Genomic DNA, 22,330 nt, shown 5'->3' with positions numbered 1-22,330 from the left:
ACCTGAAGCCAGGCCCCCACCGCCCACGTGCCAGGCCATCGGCCCCCAGGACCCGCAGAGACCATAGCGGGACTTTCCATCAACTGTGGGGCCTGTGGGGCCGAGGCCACCGCTGGAGCTGGAGCCTTGGGGGCGGGGCCTGGTGCCGGGCTGCAGGTGCTCAGCGGCCCCGTCTTTCTCTGCAGATTATGGCTGTGACGGCGACGACGATGACGGCTACTGAGGTGATCGCACACGCAGCGTCCGTGGCGGACCCTGGCTTCCGAGGGGCCAGGCCGGGTCAGGCCCCAACCCAGGTGTGAGCGTGGCCTCGCCTGCCCCGCAGCCTCGTCGTGGTCACGAGGGACGTCCCGGCACTTGTGCTGGCGCCATGTTTTGAGCAATGCACGGCGTGGGCCTCGCAGCGCGGGCCTGAACGGGCCTGCGTGACTGTCGGGCGCGGGTCTCACGGCCTGAGACCCTCTGCAGGCGGGACTGTCGTGTTCCCGTGAGGAAACCGAGGCCCCGGAGGCCCAGCGGCTCGTCCGAGTGCGTGGAGGCCGGGCTGGGCTCCAGGACACGGCTCTCAGCTCTCCGTGCTCCCTGTCGCTGGGAAGCGCTGTGCTCAGCCCTCGGCTCCAGCTGCCGTCCTCGGCTCCCTCCCGCCGCCGGGCCCTGGCCCGCCCAGAGCTGCACCCAGAGTCCAGAGCCAGGAGAGGTGGGCGCTCACATCTGAGCTGGCATCGGGCCCAGCATCCAGAGGGAGGGGAGGCGGGCAGGCAGGGCCCTGAGCCTGGCCGCCCTGCTCTAGAGAGTTCCCAGGCCCTGAACGGCCCCGCGGCCAGGCCCCGCCCCCACCCTGCTCCCCCAGCACTCAGTCTCCTGGGGGGCTGGGCCCCTGCTGGGTGCAGCAAAGGCTGCAAGTTGGGACTGGAGGCCACATGTCTGCGAGGGCAGGTGGGGCTGGAGGGGAGTGCGGGGCGGGCGGCATGGCGGGTGTGCGCTGAAGCAGAAGTCGAGGTGAGGGCGGAGGGTCTGGTGCGGGACAGCTGCCCGAGGGTGAGATGAGCACTTGAGCAGGCCCTAGCGCAGGTCCCGCACCCAGGACACGGGGCTGACAGGCGCTGCTGGAGCACCTGCTGGGTGGTGGGTGCCCAACGGGGCGATGGGGCAAGGCCCCAAGCGAGCAGCCAGCGGCTGGCAGGTGCCAGCAGGCTGTGGACAGCCCCCCAGTGCAGGCCACCACTACCACACCCTGCAGGCTGCGTGCTCCTCCGTCCACCCTGCGACCCCAGGTGACCTGCTCCACCAGGCCCAGGGAGGAGGCAGGCGGTGGCCCCAGCACTCACATGCCATCTGCACATCGGCCCGAAGGCCAGGTCCCTCCAGCTGCTGGCCGGAGCGGCCTGGGGGGCGACCCTCCAGCGGCTGCTCTGAGCATCCTCCTTGGGGTTGGCACAGGGCACTCCCATCTCAGCCCTGCTAGGTGGGCTGCAGGGTGGGCACCGCCAGGGCTCACAGAGGGACGGGGTCTGGGGCCTCCCTGACCCTTGCTGAGCAGAGGCCGCTCTAACGTCTCAGGGTCAAGGTCAGAGCAAGCGCTGGAGGTAACTTGGGCTCCTGCCTGGCTCCTGGCAGGTCTCCATGAGGCCAAGAGGACTGGGGCGTGAGTGACCGCCCAAGGTCACCAGCTGGGCCCACACTCCTGACTCCCCAGTCCCAGCAGGCCGCCCGGCCGATGCTACCAAGACTACGGAGGCCTCCGCGAGGCAAGAGTCCACCGATGGCTCCGCCTCTGGAGCCCTGCCGGCCTGCTGTCAGCCCCACCGCCCGCTGTCCAGCTCCCCAAGACCAGCCGCCCTCACCCTGAGGCCCAGCCAGCAGGCCGCACCCCCTCAGGCCCTCGGCTCCCTGGTGCTCGAGGGGGGCAGAGGCCGAGGTGGGTCTGGCCCAGCTGCTACGTGGAGAGGGGCCCACAGGTCGAGTGGCGGCGGGTCAGGGTCAGCCGGGCCTGCAGCCCACTCTGCCGCTGAGGGACTTGGCCCGGGGAGTGGTGTGGAGCGCTCCCCGCCCCCTACCCCCAGGCTCCAGGGTCCCAGCGGGTTGACTCAGGAACTCACTCTGGCTGCTCAGACCCAGAGGGACAGTTACCAGGGGTCCGTGCCCGCAGGTCCTGCTTGGCTAACCCAGGAGGTCTTCACGCCTCCACCCCACAGCCACCTGCCCGCCCCCTGGTGGCCCTCAGCACAGCCTGGAGGCAGGAGCAGGCACTGACCTTCTGCCCAGGCTGGTCCCCACCCGTCTTCCTGTCCCCAAGCCCCAACCCGGTGCCCTGCATCCAAGGACACCCCGTTCCCCGAGTAATAAAAGCCACAACCTGCAAGACCGCAGTCCTGTGCGCGTCCTCGGCCGGCCTCGATCTGTCCCCGCGCCCAGCCTCACACGTGGTGCTGTTGTGGCTGCTCGGCTCTGCCACAGGCCGCCTGCCCGCAGGGCCGTACCACGTGGCCTGTCCCCGGCCTGCCAGGGGCCATCGCCAGGGCCTGGCCCTGCAGCAGGACACAGCCATCTTGCACGTGTGCCCTGGCCCCTGGGGGACACTGAGGGTCCACTTGGTTCCCATGGGGGTGGTGCCCAGCCCGGTGCTGGGTGGGGCGTGCCTGCCTGTGGCTGCCAGCTTCCGTGACCAGTTAGCGCCTACGTGCCTGGAGGGTTGGCCGGTCCCTGGGGAGGCTTGGGCCCCTGCCAGGCTGGCAAGGGGTGGGGGCTGAGGGGCTCTGCGGCGTCAGGCTCAGGTGCCCAGCCCTTGAGAGGGCAGAGCAGGCTCATGGCTTTCCTGCTGGGAGTGGGCGCTGCTCAGGAAGCCGCCGTCCCACACAATGGGTCCTTGGGGACCTGGGAGGGCAGGGCCCCAGACGGTGGGACCAGCCCTGACCCTGGCCCTGGCACAACCCTGACCCTAACCCAGCACTGACACTGCCCAGCTGACTGGCTGAGCGGCGGACGCTGCTGTGGCCTGAGGAGGGGCTGTGGGCGGGAGGGTCGTGTCCATGGTGGAGGCCACGGCTGCTCAGCTGGAGGGGGACCAGGAGGCCAAGCCTGTGGCCGGAGGCAGCACCCGCCCCCCCCAGCCTGTGTCCTGGCCGTGAGGGGCTGCCCGGGCAGGACTGTCCTTGCTTCCCCACTCGAGGTCAGCGAGTGGGCCTTGCCTGTGAGGGGCCGCCGTGGGGGGCCTGGGAAAAGGCTGCCCAGCAGGTAGAGGGTGGTGGCCGCCGTGGCCCCTCCCCCTGCCCGGGCCTTGGCATCACATCAGGTGGAGCTGAGCCTGCGGCTGGGGGGATGCCCCTGGGGCAGGAGGCCGTGGGTCAGCAGGGCCAGGTTTGGACAGGGACCCAGGGTAAGGGCAGGTGCCAGAGGTGGGGGCAGATGGGCACCGACGCACGCGGCCTCAGCCAGTGGGCACGTGCACACACCTACGCGCTCACAGAGACAGCTGCCCTGCGTCTCCCACGCCCCTGCAGCCAGGCCCCCTCCCCATCAAAGCCCTTTCCCGGAACACTCCCTCCAGCCCCACAGGCGGCTCCCAGCTTACTCACTGCCAAGTGGCTGCGTGGAGGCCGCACGGCGTGCGGGTCCAGAGCTCAGCAGCCTGGGGTGCATCCAAGGCCCCGCCCGGCCCGGGTCTCTGGGTGCTGGGGAGGGCATGGTGGCCGCGGGTGCAGGGCACAGCCTAAGGAGGCCCCGCACAGCCATGCCCAGCACCTCAGGCTCTGCAAGTCAGAGGGCACTCGGTCCCGACCCCGGCCAGCAGGTGGCGCTGCAGGATGGCCAGGTGGGCCTGAGAGGACAGGGAGCCTCCTGCAGGGTATGTGTGTGTGTGTGTGTTTGGGGGGGCGGGGGGGGGGGTGTCAGTGCTGTGAGGAGCCCCCCTCCTTCTTTGGGAAGGAGCCCCCCCCAGACCGCTGGTTCCTTTACATCTGCCCCAGGGCGGTGCCCTGACACAGGGACGGCCCTGCATGATCAGACCAAGATGAGCCGTGGCCTCATTCCCGTCCCGTTTCAGTTCTGTTCTTACCCAGGGTGCCCGGTGCTCGGGGCGAGGTGCTGTGGGGGGAGGGGGAGGGGCCCACTGGGTCCCAAGGAGCAGCTGGTCAGGCCACACTGAGGCACAGAGAGGCAAGTGGGCCACCCACCTGGGGCAGGTGGGGGGGGGGGGTGAGCGAGGCAGGAGGAGAGGGGCCAGAGCCTCAGGGTGGGAGGGGCAGGGTCCCCAGAGGCTGGGTGTCCTGGTGGTTTCAGGGGGTGCAGCCACGCGTGTGGGTGGGAGCAGGTGTGTGGCAGAGGTGGACCCGTGTGCTCTGCTCCGGTGGGTCCTGGCATGGGGGGGTGCTGGTGGGTGCAGGAGGGCAGGGCTCCCGGGATAGGGTGCTCAGTGCAGCCAGCCAGGTGCAGGCCGGGGCAGGAGGGCTCAGGATGTCCCCAGGGTGGGCTCTCGGTGAGTCACTGTGAACTGGGAGCCCCAGAGTCAGAAGCCACTGGCCTCCCACTGCCTGTGGCCTGAGGGCAGGGCCCAGTGCTGGGCAGGGCTGGTGGGCCTGCATATGCCTGTGCAGGCCCCAGTGTCCACAGCCTGGCCGCCCCAGGAAGGACACAGTGTGCCCTCTCTCTGCCAGGGCTGGCCGCTTATGGCCACTTCACAGCCACTGCACCAGGGCAGGCCTGAGGGGCAGCAGGTGTCAGGGTGGTGCCAACGAGTGCTGGTGGAGGCCTTGCCCACAGCCTGGGCACACCCAGCCCCCCGTGGGCCACCCCCCCCCGCCCCCCGCCCTTCTGCAAACACCTGGCTTCTCCCCGACTCGGACTTATGCCTGGGATGCTCCCTCCTCCCCTGAGAAACCTAACACAGTGTCACCTCCTCCAAGAAGCCTTCCTTGCCCACTAGCGCTCCCTGGCCGGTCAGCCCTCTCCTGGGCCCTGTCCTGACCGCCCTCCCTGTACCATCTGTCCGGGGGTAGGCGCCCACCAAGCCAGGAGCTTGTTGAGGGCACGGCCTGCTGGCTGGTGCCAGGGGTCCCGTCTGTCGTGTCGCGCTGCGCCGCCCCCCCCCGCCCCCCCTTGCAGCGAGCCCGACTCCCCGGCCGTGCGCGCCGGGCAGGCCTGGGGGCGGGGCCAGGTGGAGGGGCGGGGCGGCCGCCCGGCGAGCTCCCGGATTGGTCCCCTCGGCCGCCTCCTGGGGGCGGGGCCGCAGCCTCCAGCGGCGGGTCCGGGCGCAGCGCGCGGGGTCTTATCTGCGCGGGCAGCTGGCGGCCCGTCCGTGCGCGAGCGCCCCGGCCCAATTCAATGGCCATTGTCCGCCGGCCCCTTTGTTCGGGAGGCGGCCACTTCCTGCGGGGCCGGGCGGGCGGAAACGCTCCGAGCCGAGGCCGCCCCGGCCTAGGGTCAGAGGCAGCGGCACCTCCCGGGGCGCCCTGGGCCGGGGCCGGGCGGGGCGCGAAGCTGGGCCAGCGCAGCCGCTCCTCTGGTCAGTCTGCCATCCGGAGCGGGCGCCCGGGCCGTGCCCTCCTGGGGAACCCGGGTGGGCATCCCCCCTGGAGCCCGAGGGCCCCTCCCAGCCTGCCCGCTGCCCCCGGCCCCCGGCAGGGTGACGGCAGCATCGGCGGGGCTCCGTCCCGGGATGGACACACCGGCTGCCTCCGCACCGGACCGGGAGCCCACTCGGATCCGGCTGGGACGCGGGGCTGGGGCGGGGCGGGGCGGGCGTGAGGGCACAGCCCCAGGTGCTCCCCCCTGGCCGGCCTCCGGTCCCTCCCTCCCCGCTGGGCACGGCCTGGCAGTGCTGCCCTCCATGGCGTCCCTGTCCCTCGTCCCCTCTGCGCGTGCATCACCTCAGCGCAGCGCTGTGGACAGGCCTCAGCCACGTGCTCATTCACAGGCGCGGTGCGTGGGGAATGGGATCCGCGCACCGTGGCTCGCCGAGCGCGCGGGCTCCCTGCCCACGGCGCCCCGGCCCCTCCCTGTGCCTGCCTCTCCAGCGGCTCCCACCCCGCAAAGCCCTCCCGCCTCAATCCAACCTGATCAGAAACACCACCGGGGGCAGCAAGTGGCGGGGCTTCATCCTGGCGTTGGCAATAAAGGGCTGGGGAAGACTGGGGGCCCCTGAGGAGAGCTGGGTACCCCAGGAATTAAATGCTGCCAAGGCGCCGCCTGAGGCCCAGGAGCACGGGGAGAGCCGTGCCCGGACCCCGGGCTGTGTGCCCGCAGGTGGGGGCTGCTGGCGTGGCTGTCACTAGAAGGGTTTGTGTGGCAAAACAAGGTGGGGGGGGGGCACTAGCACAGCACGGAGCGCAGCAGGCCCTTTGCCAAGGGCAGCAAGTGTTGAAGGGCCGGGCACCTGGGGGCGGGGGAGCCGCGCCATCCTGGCACCTTGGCCTGAGGGTCTGAAGGCCAGAAGGCCCAGGAGAGGTGGGGCCTGAACCTGAACTAATCTGCGAGGCCAAGCGGGGACTCTATGTAGAAGAGATTCGGGGGAAACACCTGTGAAGAATCAAAGGGGAGCCCCAGTCCCCTTCCAGGGTACCTGCCCTGGGAAAGCGGGGGGGGGGGGGGGTAGGCAGGAGGCTGGGGGGAAGGGGCCGAGCGAGGTGCACCCCTCCTGCTCCGGCGCAGCTGGCACCGAGGCTTTGGCGGTCTGCGGGCAGCAGCTGGCCTCCGTCAGGCGGCTGTGGCAGCCCGTGTCCAGCAGAGCCTCACGCTGGTGTCAGGGACGCCCCAGGAGAGGGGCACGTGTCCCCAAAGCAGGTAGTTGGCACCATCATCTCCATGGCACGCGGCCCCGGCAAGGGCAGGGGTGGGGAGGGTGATGCAGGGCTGAGACCCCGAGCTGCAGGGCAGGGGTGGTCTGGCCATGGTGAGGTTTTGGTGTGGGGGTGACAGAAGTCGCGGGAGTAGGCAGGAGGGTGGTCAGCCGGGGGCCTCACCCAGGAGAGACCAGGGTCCGTGGCTGAAGGGAGGGGCGGTGGCCGTCTCCTCCTGGGTCACGTGAACCCCTCCCCAGGTTGAAGACAGATGAGATGGGAGTCTGGCTGACAGGCTGAGCCCTGAGGGTCTCGGGAGGGGTTCTGGGGAGTGTGTGGAGGTAGAAAGCGATGGGGGCGGTCAGCATCCTGGTCATCCCCCCGAAGGGAGCTCAGGGTGAGCCTGGCCCTGCAGCTGCCCCTCCAGGCCCCACAGTGGGGATCAGGGGTCAGGGCTCCTCCACTGAGGCCCCGCCCTCACACCTCTGGGTCAGCGGGAAAGGCCGGAGGGGTGCCCTCAGGGTCCCCCTGCTACCACCGGGCAAGTGCACACCCCTGGGCAGGTCACATGTCCCCTGGCGCTGGGTCTGACCACCTGGGCCACCAGGACCCGCTAGTGGGCACCTAGCACCTTCTGACCGGACTCCTGCGTGGTGGCCCTGGGAGGCCGCACTGTTCCGCCTCCCCATCCCCAGGGAACCGCACCCCCCCCCACTCCCGGCTCGCGTGCGGAAGGAGACCCAGGGAGTGCGTCTACCTGCAGGGCCCCGTGGCCTGCCCGCAGCACAGCCCCTGGTCCGAGCCCCAAGGGTGCCCTGACCTCGGGGAGCAGAGGTCACTGGCCACTTTGACCCCAGACCCCCGGCTCTAGAGAAGCTCTCCTCCTCCCCGCTCCCTCCCCCACCCTCAGCCCTCGGCTGGGAGCCCACAGGCCCCCTCCCAGCCCGGGCCCCTCTGCAGGTGCTGAAGTGGGAGGAGGTCAGTGGCCGAGGCTGGGGCTGGGGCGGACCTGCCCGCCCTGGGGCCCGCCCTGGCGGACTTGGCCGGCAGCTCCTCTTTGTGGGAGGTCTCGGCGTGATTCACTCCTCAGGCCCCGCACAAACGCAGGAAACCGCCATTCTGTGAAACGCTATTTTCTCCCACCGAGGGGAAGGCTGTCACACGCAGGGCATTGTTCCCGGCCGCTTTCCGGGCGGGCCGGGCCTGTGATGGGCTGTGCGCTCCTGGGGCTCCTGGCTGAGCTGTTTCCCTTCGAGACCCAGGGGCGCCTGGAGGTTGGGAACTGGGACCTGGGTCGAGCCACCAGCCCCAGGGTGACCAGGCAGCCACGCCCACAGGCACGCGTCTCAGGAGCCGGCCTCTGCCCTGTGTTGGGGCCCAAGTGAGGCCGCAGCTGGCCTCAGCAGCCACTCGCAGCTCTCTGCCTGCCCGGGACCTGGAGGGGCTGTCCTGCACCCCACTCCCTCCCCAGGAGGGTCACCCTAACCCACTCTGCACTCCCTCAGACCTGGCCAGGGGACTCCCAGCAATGGGCCCGCTGTTGCCCTGCTGCCCCAGCTCAGCCTGGCTCTGGCCTGCGTGTGCCCACCTGTCCTGGGGGCACCCTGCCCCGGGGGGGAGACAGGGCTAGGCTGGGCAGGAAGTCTAGCCTATGTTGGGCCTGGCAGCAATGGACGCAAACCAGTACTCCACTGTCACAACACAAGCTTACAACAGTCGGACACGCAGTGCTGACAATAAAAGATGGAGAACTGTTAGCCAAAGGAAAGCTGGGTAGTCATTTTATTAAACAAGAAAGATTTAAAAATAATAGCATCACGTCTAGCTGGTTCGGCTCAGTGGACAGAGTGTTGGCCTGTGGCCTGAAGGGTCCTGGGTTTGATTCCAATTAAGGGCACATGCCCAGGTTACGTGCGGCTTGATCCCCAGTAGGGGGCATGCAGGGGGCAACCAATCGATGATTCTCATCATTGGTGTTTCTCTCTCCCTCTCTCTGAAATCAATAAAAACATATTTAAAGAAATAACAGCATCATGAAGAACAAAGAGGGACACCAGTACTTTGACATGAACAGCAGATGACCAATGTAACATACACGCAACAAAAACACAGCCTCAGGGGACAGCACAGTGCCAGCCGCCAGCCGACCCCCAGACACCAAGAGCTCAGACGGGGACAGGCCGTCTGGATGAGGCAACAGACGGACAGACCAGACGCGTCCTTTTCTCCAAATAGGACGTTCTCCAGATCAATGCTGGGGGTCCCCAAAGAGGCCTCCCCATGGCCTGCGATGGAGGCAGCCACACGGGGGGTGGAGGGTGGGGGGTTTGGGGGGGCGGAGCAGACAACGAAGCAATGCCTACCACCGGCTGGGGGAACGTGCTGTGACTGCCAACCAGGAATTCCAGCCCTGGCTGGTTTGGTTCAGTAGATAGCGCGTTGGCCTGCGGACCGAAGGGTCCTGGATTCGGTTCCAGTCAAGGGCCCGGGCACAGGCCCCAGCAGGGGCCGTGCAGGAGGCAGCCCATCAGTGATTCTCGCTCATCATTGACGTTTCTCTCTCTCTCCCCCACTCCCTTCCTCTCTGAAATAAAAAATATATTTTAAAACAAAACAACATGTTTCTCTTGAATGAAAGAAAGAAAGAAAGAAAGAAAGAAAGAAAGAAAGAAAGAAAGAAAGAAAGAAAGAAAGAAAGAAAGAAAGAGTCCTACACCCAGGCCAGCAGCCTTCATGTGTGAGGGTGGAGCAGAGACCTGCCCGGCCAGGCCAGGTGTTACAGGGTACCTCCCAGGCACACGGCCTCCAGCGTGCGACGTTAGACGCAGGGGCCAGGGGAGGGGAGGCGGCTGCAAGGCAGCTCTGCCTCTGGGGGCCAGCATCCCGATTAGACCGTGTGGCACAGTGATGGCACCTCCGGGGCAGCCGAGAGGCGGCTTCCCCGGGCGTGTCTGCTGTGACCGGCTCCTGACCGGTGGTTAGAAGCAGAAACGCAGAACGCTGCCAGGTGCCCGGACGGGGGGGCTTGAATGTCCCTCCCCACGACGGCCACAGAACGGCCCCTGGGAACCCCGAGGGAGGCTGAGGCCGGCCCTCGGCCCTGGGATCTCTCAGCCCCCCTTCTCCTGGAGCTCAGCTGAGCAGTTTGTCAAAACTAAAGGGGATGTCGCTGGGGTACCCCGAGTGTGAAAAAGGTCAGAGGGTCCAGGCGATGGTTCTCGGCGCCTGGAGGGAGCGCCCTCGGGGGGAGCAGCCCTGTCCCCCCCGCTCCCTGCGTCCCCCCAGGGCCCCAGAAATGTGCTGCGTCATGACCTGGCTCCCGAGCATCTGCTTTACTGATCTCACAGAATATTTGTGTGCGTGTGCGTGTGTGTGACTGCTGTCAGGGAGGGAGGGAGAGGGGAGAGACACATCAATCATGAGAGAGAATCATGGATCGGCTGCCTCCTCACACCTCCCTGGGGATGGAGCCCACAGCCCAGGCCCGTGCCCTGACCGGGAACCGAACCCTGACCTCCTGGCTCACAGGCCGAGGCTCAGCCCGAGCCCCGCGGCCGGGCCGTTATGCTTTACGCCGTGCTGTGTGTCATAGAGACACGCCCCAGGCTCCTCCGCACGGAGAACACGTCTCACATTTAAGCGGCTGAGAACCCGGGGCTCCTCCACCCTGGCAGCGGCTCGGCGGGACCCGAGGGGCGTCGGACGGCATCGCCACAGCAGCAGAACAGCGCACATGTACACGCGTGCACACACCCACCTGGGCACACACACGCACACGTCCTCGCCCCTCCCAGGGTGTGCACCCAGGACCTCAGCCACGCCAGCGGGCGCTTTCTGTGAGCACGCACTTTGCAGCAGGTTAAGAAGTGCGTTCTGGCCTGGCTGGTGTGGCTCAGTGGGTGAGCGTCGGCCTATGAACCAGGAGGTCACGGTTCCATTCCTGGCTGGGGCGCACGCCTGGGTTTCGGGCTCCATCCTGTGTGGGGGGGCAGGAGGCAGCCGATCCGTAATTCTCTCGAAGCGCGTTCTACTCACACTTCCTTTTGCGTGGTTTTAACCACTTTTTTCTCCTTTCCTTCTGTGGTGGATGATTTTACGTCAGCCAGGATGGGCGAGGCCCAGGTGCCCTGATATCTGGGGGGGGCACAATTCTGGGGGTGCCTGAGGACATTCTAGATGAGGCTAGCCTGTTCTCTGCCTGACGTCCCAGCTCCCCGAGGGCAGACATGGGGCCACTCAGCCGCCACGGCCACGTGAGTCGGAGCAGGAACTGGCACAGGGCGCTGGGGCCGGAGAGGAAGCCTGAGAGCTGCCCCCTGGCCCCTGCTGGTCTGGGGTCCTCAGTGAGACCGGAGCGTGGAGCAGGGTCAGTGGACACGCCGTCCGTGCGGCCAGGCAGAGGCACTGACGGGCCCCGATGCTGGGTGCAGCGGCCGGCTCGGTGGCCTCCGTTTCCCCGCCTGTCACGTCAGAAACTCCCTGACCTGCAACCTCACCTGTGGACCGCCTGTCGCCCCGTCGGGGGAATGGCCGAGCGCTGGAGGCGGCCAATGGCCACCTGGCCACCTGGCCAGGCTGCTGCCACCCTCCCCTCCCACTGCGTCCTCACCCCTTACACAGAAAAGGGTGGTGGCAGCCGGCGGGAGCCTCCTGGGTTCCCTGCCAGCACCTGCCCCCTCCTGTGGGGTGTCCTCCCAGCACCCCTGTGTCCCTGACCCGCCCGAGGCCCCCACTCGCCTGGACCCTCTGACATGAATCCGTCAGCTGCTCCTGGGTTTACACCCTGATCTCCGGAACCTTCGGTGTCGACGTGACCAAGTACAGGCCCTGCGGGGGGGGGAGGGGTGCTGGGGGGCGGGCGTGTGGCCTCCTCATCAGGCCTCCGCCCGGCGGCCTCCACAGCCCCCACGGTGCCAGGTCAGGGGTGGCTTTTCGAGGCCCCGTGGCCCCTCGGCCCCCGGCCCCAGTTCCAAGCCGCCCGGATGCACTGGACACTCCAGAAAAATGGTCGGACTCACGTCTCGCTGGAGAAACTCACCCACCCCCACCCCGAGGTCCGCACGGCCCGGCCTGGCCCGGCGCTGACGGGTGGGGACGCCGTGGGCGGCCACGGGCAGCAAGGAGGCTCCTGAACAGCCTCACGGGGCCATTTTCATTTTTTAAAAAATTGAACTGACGTCCACAGAACACGAACCCTTTACCGTGTGCAGTGGCATTTAGCACACGCGTAACGGTGTGTAACCACCACGACGTAGTTCCAGAACATTCTCTCACCCGAAAGGAAGCCCTGCCCTCACCGAGCAGCCCCTGCCCTCCTCCCACCCCGCCCCTGGCACCTCTGACCGGCGCGGTCTGCCCGTCCTGCAATTCACATGCGTGTCCGCCGCTTCCCGGCAGCCACGGCGTTCACCCATGTTGTGGCGAGTGCGGTGTCACTCCTCGCAGGTGCCGCACGTCCCGTGTGTGACTGGCAGTGTGCCATCACCTGCCGACGGACACGCGGTTTCGGCTGCCGTGAAAGGGCTGCGGGTGCAGCCTCGGTTCTGAGTCCGTCTCCCAATCGGTGGGGTTCCGTGGGGCATCTGAGGGCCTGCTTCCCGCGGGGGGCGGGGGGCACCTTGCTGGCAGGTCGCAGGCACGTAAATCCCGCAACCCACACTGCCAGCCCTCGGCTTGTGTTACTATGACAACGCTACTTCCCCGCACGTGACGAAAGCAAGGCTCCCTGGAGCGGCTTCCTGGGGCCCGGCCACCGTGGCTCCGTGGGCGAGCGCCGACCTGTGAACCAGGAGGTCACGGTTCCGTTCCTGGTCGGGGCACATGCCTGGGTTGCGGGCTCCATCCCCAGTAGGGGTGTGCAGGAGGCAGCCGGTCCATGCTTCTCTCTCATTGATGTTTCTCTCTCGCTCGCTTCCTCTCTGAAACCAATAAAATATCGGTATGTATAAAAGCCCAAGTGACCAACCAACTGTTCGACCGCTCGCCTGGTAGCCATGACGTGCAATGGCCACCAGGGGGCAGACGCTCGACCAGCAGAGGAGGGAGCGCAATTCCTCGTGGAATCGGCTGTGGGTTAGGTTGCTGCTGGGGCACGGTCGCCCCGATCTGCTTCACCCGCACTCCAGGCCCAGGGAGGAGGGAGGAGGAAGCCGGTGGGTGTCCAGGTCCCGGAGCTGGGCCTGCAGGAGGGGTCTCGCAATCCGGTACCCTCGGGGGATGTCCGAGAGCCGGTTTTGGCCCAATCCTCCCAGGCCAGGCCGAGGGACCCCACGGGTGCACGAATCCGTGTACCAGGCCTCTAGTGTATATAGACACACCTACATATATCTACACACACAAGAGAGGTGGGCGGGCTCTCTCTCTCCAGCCCCCAGGACACCAGGGCGAGGCTGGGAGCAGGGAGTCTGACAACCCCCAGCACCACGCCTCCCAGTGCCCCCCCTTGTGAAGTCCCCTCCCCCGGACCCTGGGTGGCCAGGGCTTTCTGCGACTCACAGGACACAGGGGGGCAGGACACTGCTTGCCTTCCCAGGCCGGGCCACGGGCTGGCCCAAGGCCGTGTGCTGAGACCGCCATGCTGTGGGGCAGCCCACGCCAGCCACACGGGAGAGGCCACACAGCGACACGCCCAGCCAGCCGGCTGCCAGCCACGAAGCGGAGGCCCCCGACCCGGGCGAAGAGGCCAAGCTGCCGTGCATCCCACGGAGCCTGCGGAATACTCCATCCCCAGCTGCCCTGCGCCCCCCCTCCCCCCGCAGAGGAAGGCGAGAGCTGCGGCCGGGCCAGGGCCCCACTCCGGACCGGCCGTCAATGGCGCTCCGAGCCGCGGGATTCTGGGTGCTTTTCACGCAGCAATAGTAACATGGGGACAGCTTTCAAGGCCCCATGGCCAGCCCCACCTGGGCGTCCCTCCTGGGGCCATAGGTCCCCACCGCACCCCTCGCAGCAGCGCCTGGGGGGGCGAGGCCACACTTGGAGGGGGTCCTTGGGATCCACGTGCGGAAGGGGGGGCCCTGCAGCCCAGAGGGCTTCTGGGGGCGGGGATGGCCGCTGGGAGGAGGGACAAGCCCAGAGGCCGGGGCTGCTGCAGCACCTGCCACCAGGGCAGGTGGCCCGCGGCCCAGGCCAGGGACCCGGAGGGGAGGCCGAGCTCTCCCTTCCCTCCTCCCCGAGCCTGCGCTTTTCAATGTTTCTTATTGGTTCGGAGAGGAAGGGAGGGAGAGAGACTTCGACGGTGAGAATCATGGGCCGGCTGCCTCCTGCACGCCCCCCACTGGGGGGTCTGGTGGGCACCCCAGGCGCGTGCCCGACCCGCAATCCAACGTGACCTCCGGCTCCAACCCCGGAGCCACGCCGGCCGGGCACGGCCTTCTCGCCTCCCGGCCACGAGGTTCCCAGGAGGTGTCCACGCGCCGCCCCGCGGCGACCCCCGCGCTCTCCCTCCCACAGGTCCGCCACTGCCCCCTTCAGGGCCCGTCGGTGCCTCCCGGGGCTGCCCCCTCCACCACCCCCGGCCCCCGGACGACCCATCACGGGACGGCGGCCGGCCCTCGGGGGAGGCACCGCTCGGCTCCTCCCGGCAGAACCGCGCGCGGCGCCGCTCCCCGCCCCGTCCCGGGCCCCGAGCGCCCGCGATCGCTCCTCGGGCGCGTCCTCTCCGGCCCGCCCCGCCCGCACCCTCCGCGCGCCACTGGCCGAGCGCACCCCGCCCCGCGCGCCCCGCCCCGCGCCAACTGCGCATGCCCAGAGCGGCGTCACGCGCCCGCCGGTCCGCCCGCTCCTGCCCCGCGCGCACCCGCTGCGGCCGCCGCGCCCCGGTCCCCGCGGCCATGGAGCGTATCGAGGGGGCGGCCGTGGCCCGGTGCGCAGCCTCGCCCTACCTGCAGCCGTTCACGCTGCACTACCGCCAGGTGAGCCGCCCGCCGCCGCTTCCGCCCGTCCCTTCCGCGGCGCGGAGCCCCGCCCACTCCCCGCGCCCGCCCCGCCCACCGCGCGGAGCCCCGCCCCCCGGCCTCGCGGTTGGCTCCGGTTCCCGGGCCGCGTGCGTGCCCGGCCAGGGCGGGCCCCGCAGGGCACCTCCGGCCCCCTTTGCGGCGGGACTGCGGGCTCCTCCGAGGTCACGGAGCGCTTCCCGGAGGCGGTGGTTCCCCGGGAGGAGGGAGCGGAGGCGGGCGGGTGGCGAGCCTCGTGGGCTTCCTCCCGCGCACGCCCCGAGTCTCACCCGTGGGGCCCACGCCGCCTCCTGCGCACGTGGAAACAGGTCACCAGGAAACACCTGTCGGGAGCGCGGGTTGCTGCCCCCTCTCCTTGTCCAGCGGGTGGCCGCCTCCGGCCTCTCTCAGGACCTGCTCTGTCCACTCGGGCCCCCACCCTTTCCTTGCAGCTCCACCTGCCCCGGTGGGCTGCCCGCTGCAGGCCCTTCAGATGGAGACAGCCCTGCCCCCCGCCCTCTCAGCACAGTGACCCCGGAACCCCCCACCAAACTCCCTGGAGCCCAGCCTGAGAGAGGCCCCTGCACCCCACTTTCCCTGGGGCCCCAGGATGCACCCTCGTTGGCAGCCCTAGCCTGGGGCAGGCGGGCAAGGCAGTCGAGGGGCAGTGTGGGAACGTGGAGGTCGCTGCCCCCTCTGACGTCTGCTGGGAGGGGCCTGATGGCTGCTCGCCCCGGGCTGGGGGCTGGGGCTCTGCGTGTCGGGCACATGCCTGCTGGGCCGTGGCTGCAGCCCCTCCCACCTCCCGTGAAGGGGGACAGCTCTGTGGGCGCCTGCTGCGACATCCCCCTGGTGGGTGCTGGCGACCAGACTGACCTGAGGCACCGCTGAGCTGGGCACAGGCTGGGGGCCAGGGCCATCGGGCGGGCAGCGCATGCCACCCAGAGCTCCTGTAGCCTTTGGTCGTTAGCTACCCTGGCCAGGGAGTGCTGTGGACAGACAGACGGACCAGAGACGGGGCACCCCTGGGGTCCGACGGGGAGAGGATTGTGTCTGGGCCTCAGAGGAGGAGCCAGGTTGGGGCAGCCTCAGACCCTCCCCTGCACCCTCCCCCCCCCCTCCCGGCTGGACCTGAAGGTCTGGCAGACGTTTTGATCCTGAGCTGAGGGTCTCAGACCTGCCCGGGACATGCACGGCGGGGGCAGTGGGCACAGCGGGCACAGGCACAGGGCAGGCCCTCCCTGGAGCCGGCGTGGGTGGCTGGCTGGCTCCGGTGGCGGGTGGCAGGCAGGCCCGGGCTTGCTCCTGGGGGCAGTGCCCGAGGACGGCCTCCCGGGCAGCCGGCCGCACACAGGGCCCCGGGCCTCCCTGCCCTTTGGGAACCGAGGCTGCCACCACCCTTCCAGGGCACCTCTGCCTCCCGCCAGCTCAGACCCAGGCCTGACGCTGCTGGGACCACCTGTGGCCCTGCCTGTGAGCCCCCCTCTGCCTGTGAGGACCCCTCTGCCTGTGAGCCCCCCTCTGCCTGTGGGGACCCCTCTGCCTGTGAGCCCCCCTCTGCCTGTGAGCCCCCCTCTGCCTGTGAGCCCCCCTCTGCCTGTGAGGACCCCTCTGCCTGTGAGCCCCCCTCTGCCTGTGAGCCCCCCTCTGCCTGTGGGGACCCCTCTGCCTGTGAGGACCCCTTGCTTGGAATGCCCTTTCCTCATCTGTGTGGCGTCACCTCCTCCAGGAAATTCTCGTGACACTGTCCCTTGGCGCCCTGCCCCAGGACGGGCACTCACTGTGTTTCTCGTGTCAGGACCATGTCCATGTCGTGGCTGGACAGATCCCGGGGTGGGGCCAGCAGTTCACTGGGGCCTCTGGGCTGACCCAGTGACTGGGGGGCTGGTGATGGGCAGTCACAGGGCAGGGCCCCGAGTGCCCAGCTCCAGCCTCATCCACAGGGATGCCATGGGGAGGTGCTGGGCCAGGTGAATGTCCATTTCACCTGCTGGTGTCCAGCTGGCAGGATTCTGGATGCCTTCTTCCCTCCGCCTGCTAGAACCCCATAGTGTCTGTTCTGCCTGCTCCCAGCAGGCTCAGCCCAGACCCTGCCCACACTGCCTCCTGCTTCAGGGTGCTTCCCAGGGTCCTGGCAGCCCTTGGGGCAGGGTGCCCAGGGTTGGGGGGGCACCCTGACCGCCACCCTGCCTCTTTCAGAATGGCACCCAGAAGTCGTGGGACTTCATGAAGACGCATGACAGGTGAGGGCCCAGCCCAGGCTCCTCTGACGCCCGGGGGCACCCTGCCTCTGCATCTGTGTGTCCCCCACGCACATCCCTACTCCCCCTGCTCTGCGGGTCACCCCAGGGGAACGGGGAGAAGCTGTCTGGGTGGCTGGCCCCTGACCCCTGGGGTGTGGGCTCGACAGTGACCTGGCCACAGGAGTGTGGTCAGCAGGCAGCCGGCCAGCACGGACCACATGTCCTGTCAGTCACCTGGCCCCCAACTTCCAAACATGCCTTTTCCACCCCACTGCCCCTCCTGCCAGAGCTCCTAGCCTGACTTTGACCCAGCAGCTCTGGCCCTGCTCTACCCATCTGAGCAAGGGCCCCATTTTCCCAGGCTGCCGGGGAGAGGAGGGCGGCTGGGAATGCTGGGAACAGGGCCCCCAGGGAGGTGAGATGAGGGGTGCTTCTGTGCTGAGCTCGATCCCCGCCACCCCCCCACCCGCAGTGTGACCATTCTCCTGTTCAACTCTTCCCGGAGGAGCCTGGTGCTGGTGAAGCAGTTTCGGCCGGGTGAGGGCTGCCCGTGAGGTGGGGTGAGGCCCCGGGGCGGGGAGCGGGGCCCCTGTGCTCCGAGGGTTAGAACGCAGATGTGGGGAGGGGTCCAGGGGAAACTGAGGCCTGGTGAGGCAGCCGCCCTGTGGCCGTGACCATGGTCTACCCTCCCCCCCATCAGCCGTGTACATGAGCGAGGTGGAGCGCCGCTTCCCAGGGTCCCTGGCGGCTGTGGACGCCGACAGGCCGCAGGTGCTGCCGGAGGCACTGCCGGGCTCGGCGGGCGTGATGTACGAGCTGTGCGCCGGCATCGTGGACCAGCCGGGGCTGTCGCTGGAGGAGGTGGCATGCAAGGAGGCCTGGGAGGAGTGTGGCTACCGCCTGGCCCCGGCCGACCTGCGCCGCGTCGCCACCTACAAGTGAGTGGGCCGGGCCGGACCCGCAGGGCCAGCGAGGGGCGCCGGCTGCAGTCCTGCCCCGGGGAGGGCGCTGGCTGCCTTGGGCAGTGAGCGCCCCGTCCGCAGGGGTATGCAAGTAGGGCAGCGCCTCCCCCTTGTTTTCACCGTGAGGCTGGGGAAGGTTGGAGGGAACCCACCCAGGTCGTGATCCAGGCCAGAACCTGGGGTCTGGGAGCTGGTTCTGGGGCAGGCTGGGCCCATGCGCCTGCCCTGCGGCCCCCAGCCCTGTGGGGCGGGCTGTGGCAGCTGCTGCGGACAGATGCCTCCACTTCCTGTGGGATTAAGAATGGGGCCCTGGGGGTGGGGGTGAGTCACAGATCTGCTCTAACAGGGGCTCAGGGATGAGGGAAAGGCTGTGTCCTGGGCAGGGGGACGAGGTGTGGCCTGGACGCTGGACTTCAGGGCCAGCCCCGCCAACGTCCAGATGCCCCCCCATCGCCCACATCCCATGAGGCCCACCGCTGGGGCCATCTTTGCAGGACAGGATGTTGGGGGGATGCCCACCCCTGCCCGGGGCCCACTGCGACGGTCCAGACCTCAGGGGAGTCGGGCAGGAGGGCCTCAGTGCTCTGCACCCACTGAGCTGGGCGCCTTCTCCGGAGGCAGGGCCTGCACCCCTAGGGCCCTGTCTCCCAGCCCAGCGCCGGGGCACACAGTGGTGGGCTGGGCCCCCCGACCCAGCTTCAGCGGCCCCCAGGCCTCCTTGGGGTAGGAGGTGAGCCACAGGGTCCTCCATGTTCAGTGGATTGAGGCTTTCCATGCCGAGGGCTGGATGTCTGGGTGTGAGGGGCCGGTTTGGGGGGTGGGCAAGGAGGAAGGCAGGTGGGGGTCCTGGCAGAAGGGCTTCACATGCGGGGCCTCTGGGCTATGCCCGACCCCCAGGGTGCTGGGGAGCCATGGAAGGTTGTGGACAGTGAGCAGCCCGCTCAGACTTGCATTTTGGAGCCGAGGGGGGCTGTGGGGAGCAGGATTGCGGTGGGGCTGGAGTGCAGATCAGGCCGTTGTCCCTGTGGGCCTCCCGGGGCAAAACAGACAGCAGGGCCCGGTGTGGAGCTGGGCCACTTGCCTGCAGTCCCAGGTGACAAGTCCCAGGCCTTCGCCTGAGGTCAGGGACTGCGGAATGAGTGAGGGAGGGCGGAGGCGGTGCCCGGCCTGGCTGGGCATGTTCAGAGGCCACGCCGTCTCTTCAGCGCCAGAGGAAGCAGACTGGAAACCCCACAGACGGGCTTCCATCAAAGGCAGCCCGAGCCGCCGGCGGAAACGGGCCGTCAGGAAGGGTCTGAGGGAGATAAGGGGATGGAGGGCAGAGGAAGCAGCTGGGCGAGGTCAGTGAGGGGCCCTCCTGGAGGTGGGGCGTGAAGGCCGCAGTCCCGCTCCCTCCCCGTGTGCCGGGCGTCTCCCAGGGCAGCCGCCGCCGCCCTGGGTCCCCCTGACTCCCCAGACATACCCCCTTGGTTCCCTTCTCCCCCTGCACGCCATTATGGGCTTGCGATCCAGACTGGCCCGTGCACCGCCCTGTCCTCGCAGCCAGCAGTCCCTACGCTGCCCACTCCTGCTCCCCACCAGCCGGTCAGGCCACTGCCCTCGGCGCTGGTCTCCCTCCTGGGGACCGTACCCCCTTCTGGCCGCCACCCATTGCGAATGGAACCCTCATGCTCTCAGGTCGAGGGCCCTTGGGCGTGGGATTGGGCTGCCTCTGCACCTGCTGCCCCCAGCGTGGTGTCCTGCAGGTGACAGTGGGAAGCCCCCCAGCCCACGCCCCACGGGCAGCTGGTGTGGCCCTGCTGGCAGCCAACCGGCATCCTTGGGGGGAGGCGTCAGCAGCCTGGGCGGGGGGCTGGGGGTTACGTCCACCGGGAAGGAGGCCCTGGCTGAGGGCCCGGTGTGAACAGGCAGGGAGGGCGGTACCCCCGACAGTGAGTAGCTGCAGCCCCCTCATCTCACGTCTGCGCCCCCTCAGAGCCTCGGCCGCTGTGGTCGGGTGGCTGGTCTCCTGTCTACCCCGGGGCTCAGACCCCCTTCCCAGCTCACGGCTGCGGCGTGTGACCCAGGCCCTGTTGGCCTGAACCACGGCCGGCTCCTCGGTGGCGCAGGTCCTGGCCGCGTGGCCCTCACAGCTTGGTGGCTTGCTCTGTCTTCCTTCCACCAGGGCCGGGCGGGTGCCGAGCGGAGAGGGCCGGGGCTGCTCTGTGGCTCAGCCTGCGCTGTCTCGACCCACAGGGCTGGCGTGGGACTGACCGGCTCCAGCCAGACCATGTTCTATGCGGAGGTGACAGACGCCCAGAGGGGTGGCCCGGGCGGGGGCCTGGCCGAGGAGGGCGAGCTCATTGAGGTCGTGCACCTGCCCCTGGGGGGCGCCCAGGCCTTCTCGGACAACCCGGATGTCCCCAAGACCCTCGGCGTCATCTTTGGGATCTCCTGGTTCCTCCATTGTGTGGGCCCCGGCCTGGGTCTCCTGTGACCCCCGAGGGGGTCTGGAGCCAGGCCGGTCCTGGCCCCCACCCTGCAGCCCAATAAAGGCTCCTGTGGCTCTAGCTGTGTCCACTGGCTCCGAGCTGTGACTGGGGAGGCCCGGAGACGGGGGGCTCTCCAGAGGGCCCTCAACTCCACAGCAGAAGCCTGGGCTGTGGCCATGCCAAAGGGCAGGCCAGGCCGGGGTGGGAGGTGGGTACACACGCAGGGAGGGCAGCTCAGTGGGCCTGGGGATGGGCCCCCTGGGCACCAGGCCAGGGAGTGAGCTGGGACCTCCGGGGTGGTGGCTGAGCCGGCCTCAGTCAGGAGGGGGGCAGAACTGTGGGTTGTGCATTCCAGGGGGCACACACTCCCTGTTCCTGGAGAAGTGAGGTCCCTCGCCCCATGGCCTGGGCTGGCACCCCCAGAGCCCATGTCCCCTGGGCCACAGGAGTGTGGCGCCATCTCCCTCCACCTACAGCCTGTGTGTGTGGCCTCGAGCGCTGGGGGTCACAGGTGGGCTCGCTGCCCACTTACCAGCACCCAGGAGCCCGCTGTGGGCATGTGTGCTGGTCACCATGGTCACAGGCATCAGCCGGGGATGGGGCCCCACCTGAGGGTGGTGACCTGGTCTGGCCCTTCCCTAGAGCCCCACACCCTCTGGTCAGCCCCTGGGGTGTTGCCCTGGGGACAGGTCGGGACAGCCGGCGTCATGAGCCCCTGACCTGGGAAAGGCAAGGAATCCAGGGGTGCTGTCCCCACAGGAGGGCGGGTCTGGGGACCTGGGTGGCCAGGAGCGTTGCCATAGGCCCCAGTGTTCGCGGGCTGGGCCCTGGGCTGCAGCTGGATGATGTGGGGGCGGGACATGCTGCCTCGGGCTCCTGCTGGGCCCACCTGCCCTTGTGTGCTTGCCCTGCCCCTCCCAGGCCGACTCCAGGCAGGCGGTGTGGGGGTGCATGTCACGGAGCCTAGCAGAGCAGCACAGCCCAGGCCTGCATTTGAGGCCTAATCGACCCACCCCAGCAGCACACCTATATGCAAATACCGGCCATGACCCAGGTGGGGCCTCCTGGGAGCCCAGCCAGGTGAGTGCCAAGCTGCTAGGGAGGGGCCTGAGGGTGTGTGGTGTGTCCAAGGGGCCAGCAGGGCTGGGCAACTGTGGGGTCCAGGGCGCTGCAGCTCCACTCTGTCCAGAGGCGACCCCAGTGGGCTGCCCCAGGCCTCGCTCATCTAAGAACTGTCCCAGGGCAGGAGCTGTGCCCCGCCCCGCCTGCCTGATGCCCACCCGAGGCTCTGGGCCGCCTGCCGCACTGTCTGGGAGGGGCGTCCGGCAGGGCCTGGGCTCTCAGGGCCCTGGGGCATGTGCTGAGCCCCCGACTGCAGGGTGGGGTAGAGGGCAGGGCCCCTGGACTGGAGTGCAGCCCCGCCCCTCGCTGCAGCCTGGGGCCGGTCAGCCGCTCACCATGGAGCCTAATGGAACTGGCATCGATTTCCCGGCACTGGGTGTGGGGGGGCTGTAACCGGAAACCCCCTCCCTGGCGCTATATTTAGCACCGCAAAGCGGGCGGAAGCACAGCTCACTCCTGAGCGCAGCAGGCTCTGTCCAAATCCTGGGCAGTCCGCACCCCGGCCGGGCCGGAAGCCCCCTGGCCAGGCTGAGTGGCCCCCAGACTATCCGTGCCGTGTCCAGCACAAGCGGAGCACTTGCCCAGGGCACACCCGGGAGAACCCCTGGGGCTGGAGCTCAGAGCGGGAGCCCCAGGCTAGGGGGCCAGTGGAACTAGGATCTGAGGGGTGCTGTGGCTCAGTGGACCCCAGGACAATCATGGTGGCCTTCCTGGAAGAGGCAGGGCAGCCTGGCCCGGCAAGGGTGGAGGCAGGCTCCCTGACCACCCCTAGATTTGCAGCCCTCTGGCCCAAGGCTGCAGCAATCCCTGCAGGGACCCCACAGAGGA

At 68.6% G+C, this 22,330-nt stretch overlaps 3 protein-coding genes across 8 annotated transcripts in view; all 3 read left to right on the top strand.

Moving 5' to 3' along the window:
- Positions 1-9,298, top strand: part of BRF1 (BRF1 RNA polymerase III transcription initiation factor subunit) — a 46,724-nt gene extending 37,426 nt beyond the window's left edge. For 3 of the 5 annotated variants that reach the window (XM_036306350.1, XM_036306349.1, XM_036306348.1), the window contains one exon: positions 186-2,379. In XM_036306350.1, the coding sequence (XP_036162243.1) occupies positions 186-223 (38 nt within the window). In that variant the 3' untranslated portion in view covers positions 224-2,379. Of the gene's footprint in view, positions 1-185; positions 2,380-8,793 lie in introns of those variants that run through there. The other 2 variants (XR_004967187.1, XR_004967186.1) reach the window with 2 other exon arrangements.
- Positions 9,299-14,550: 5,252 nt separating this feature from the next.
- Positions 14,551-20,464, top strand: NUDT14 (nudix hydrolase 14). 2 transcript variants are annotated; one of them, XM_036306397.1, is made up of 5 exons: positions 14,551-14,683; positions 16,904-16,947; positions 17,420-17,484; positions 17,648-17,885; positions 20,145-20,464. In XM_036306397.1, the coding sequence occupies exons 1-5, from the start codon at positions 14,603-14,605 to the stop codon at positions 20,383-20,385; spliced, it is 669 nt and encodes a 222-aa protein (XP_036162290.1). In that variant the 5' UTR covers positions 14,551-14,602; the 3' UTR covers positions 20,386-20,464. The 2 variants fall into 2 exon arrangements, with proteins under 2 accessions (XP_036162290.1, XP_036162291.1); XM_036306398.1 differs by having other exon boundaries at positions 20,074-20,307.
- Positions 20,465-20,891: 427 nt separating this feature from the next.
- JAG2 (jagged canonical Notch ligand 2) overlaps positions 20,892-22,330 on the top strand; it is a 28,429-nt gene continuing 26,990 nt past the window's right edge. The window contains exon 1 of the mRNA XM_036306392.1: positions 20,892-21,460. The gene's annotated coding sequence lies outside the window, so the exon portion shown is untranslated. The remainder of the gene's footprint in view (positions 21,461-22,330) is intronic.

This window comes from Myotis myotis, unplaced genomic scaffold, assembly GCF_014108235.1.
Source record: "Myotis myotis isolate mMyoMyo1 unplaced genomic scaffold, mMyoMyo1.p scaffold_m19_p_41, whole genome shotgun sequence".
Taxonomy (NCBI): Eukaryota; Metazoa; Chordata; class Mammalia; order Chiroptera; family Vespertilionidae; genus Myotis; species Myotis myotis.
Note: the sequence above shows the minus strand (reverse complement) of the source record. Positions and strands in the feature narration are given on the sequence as shown.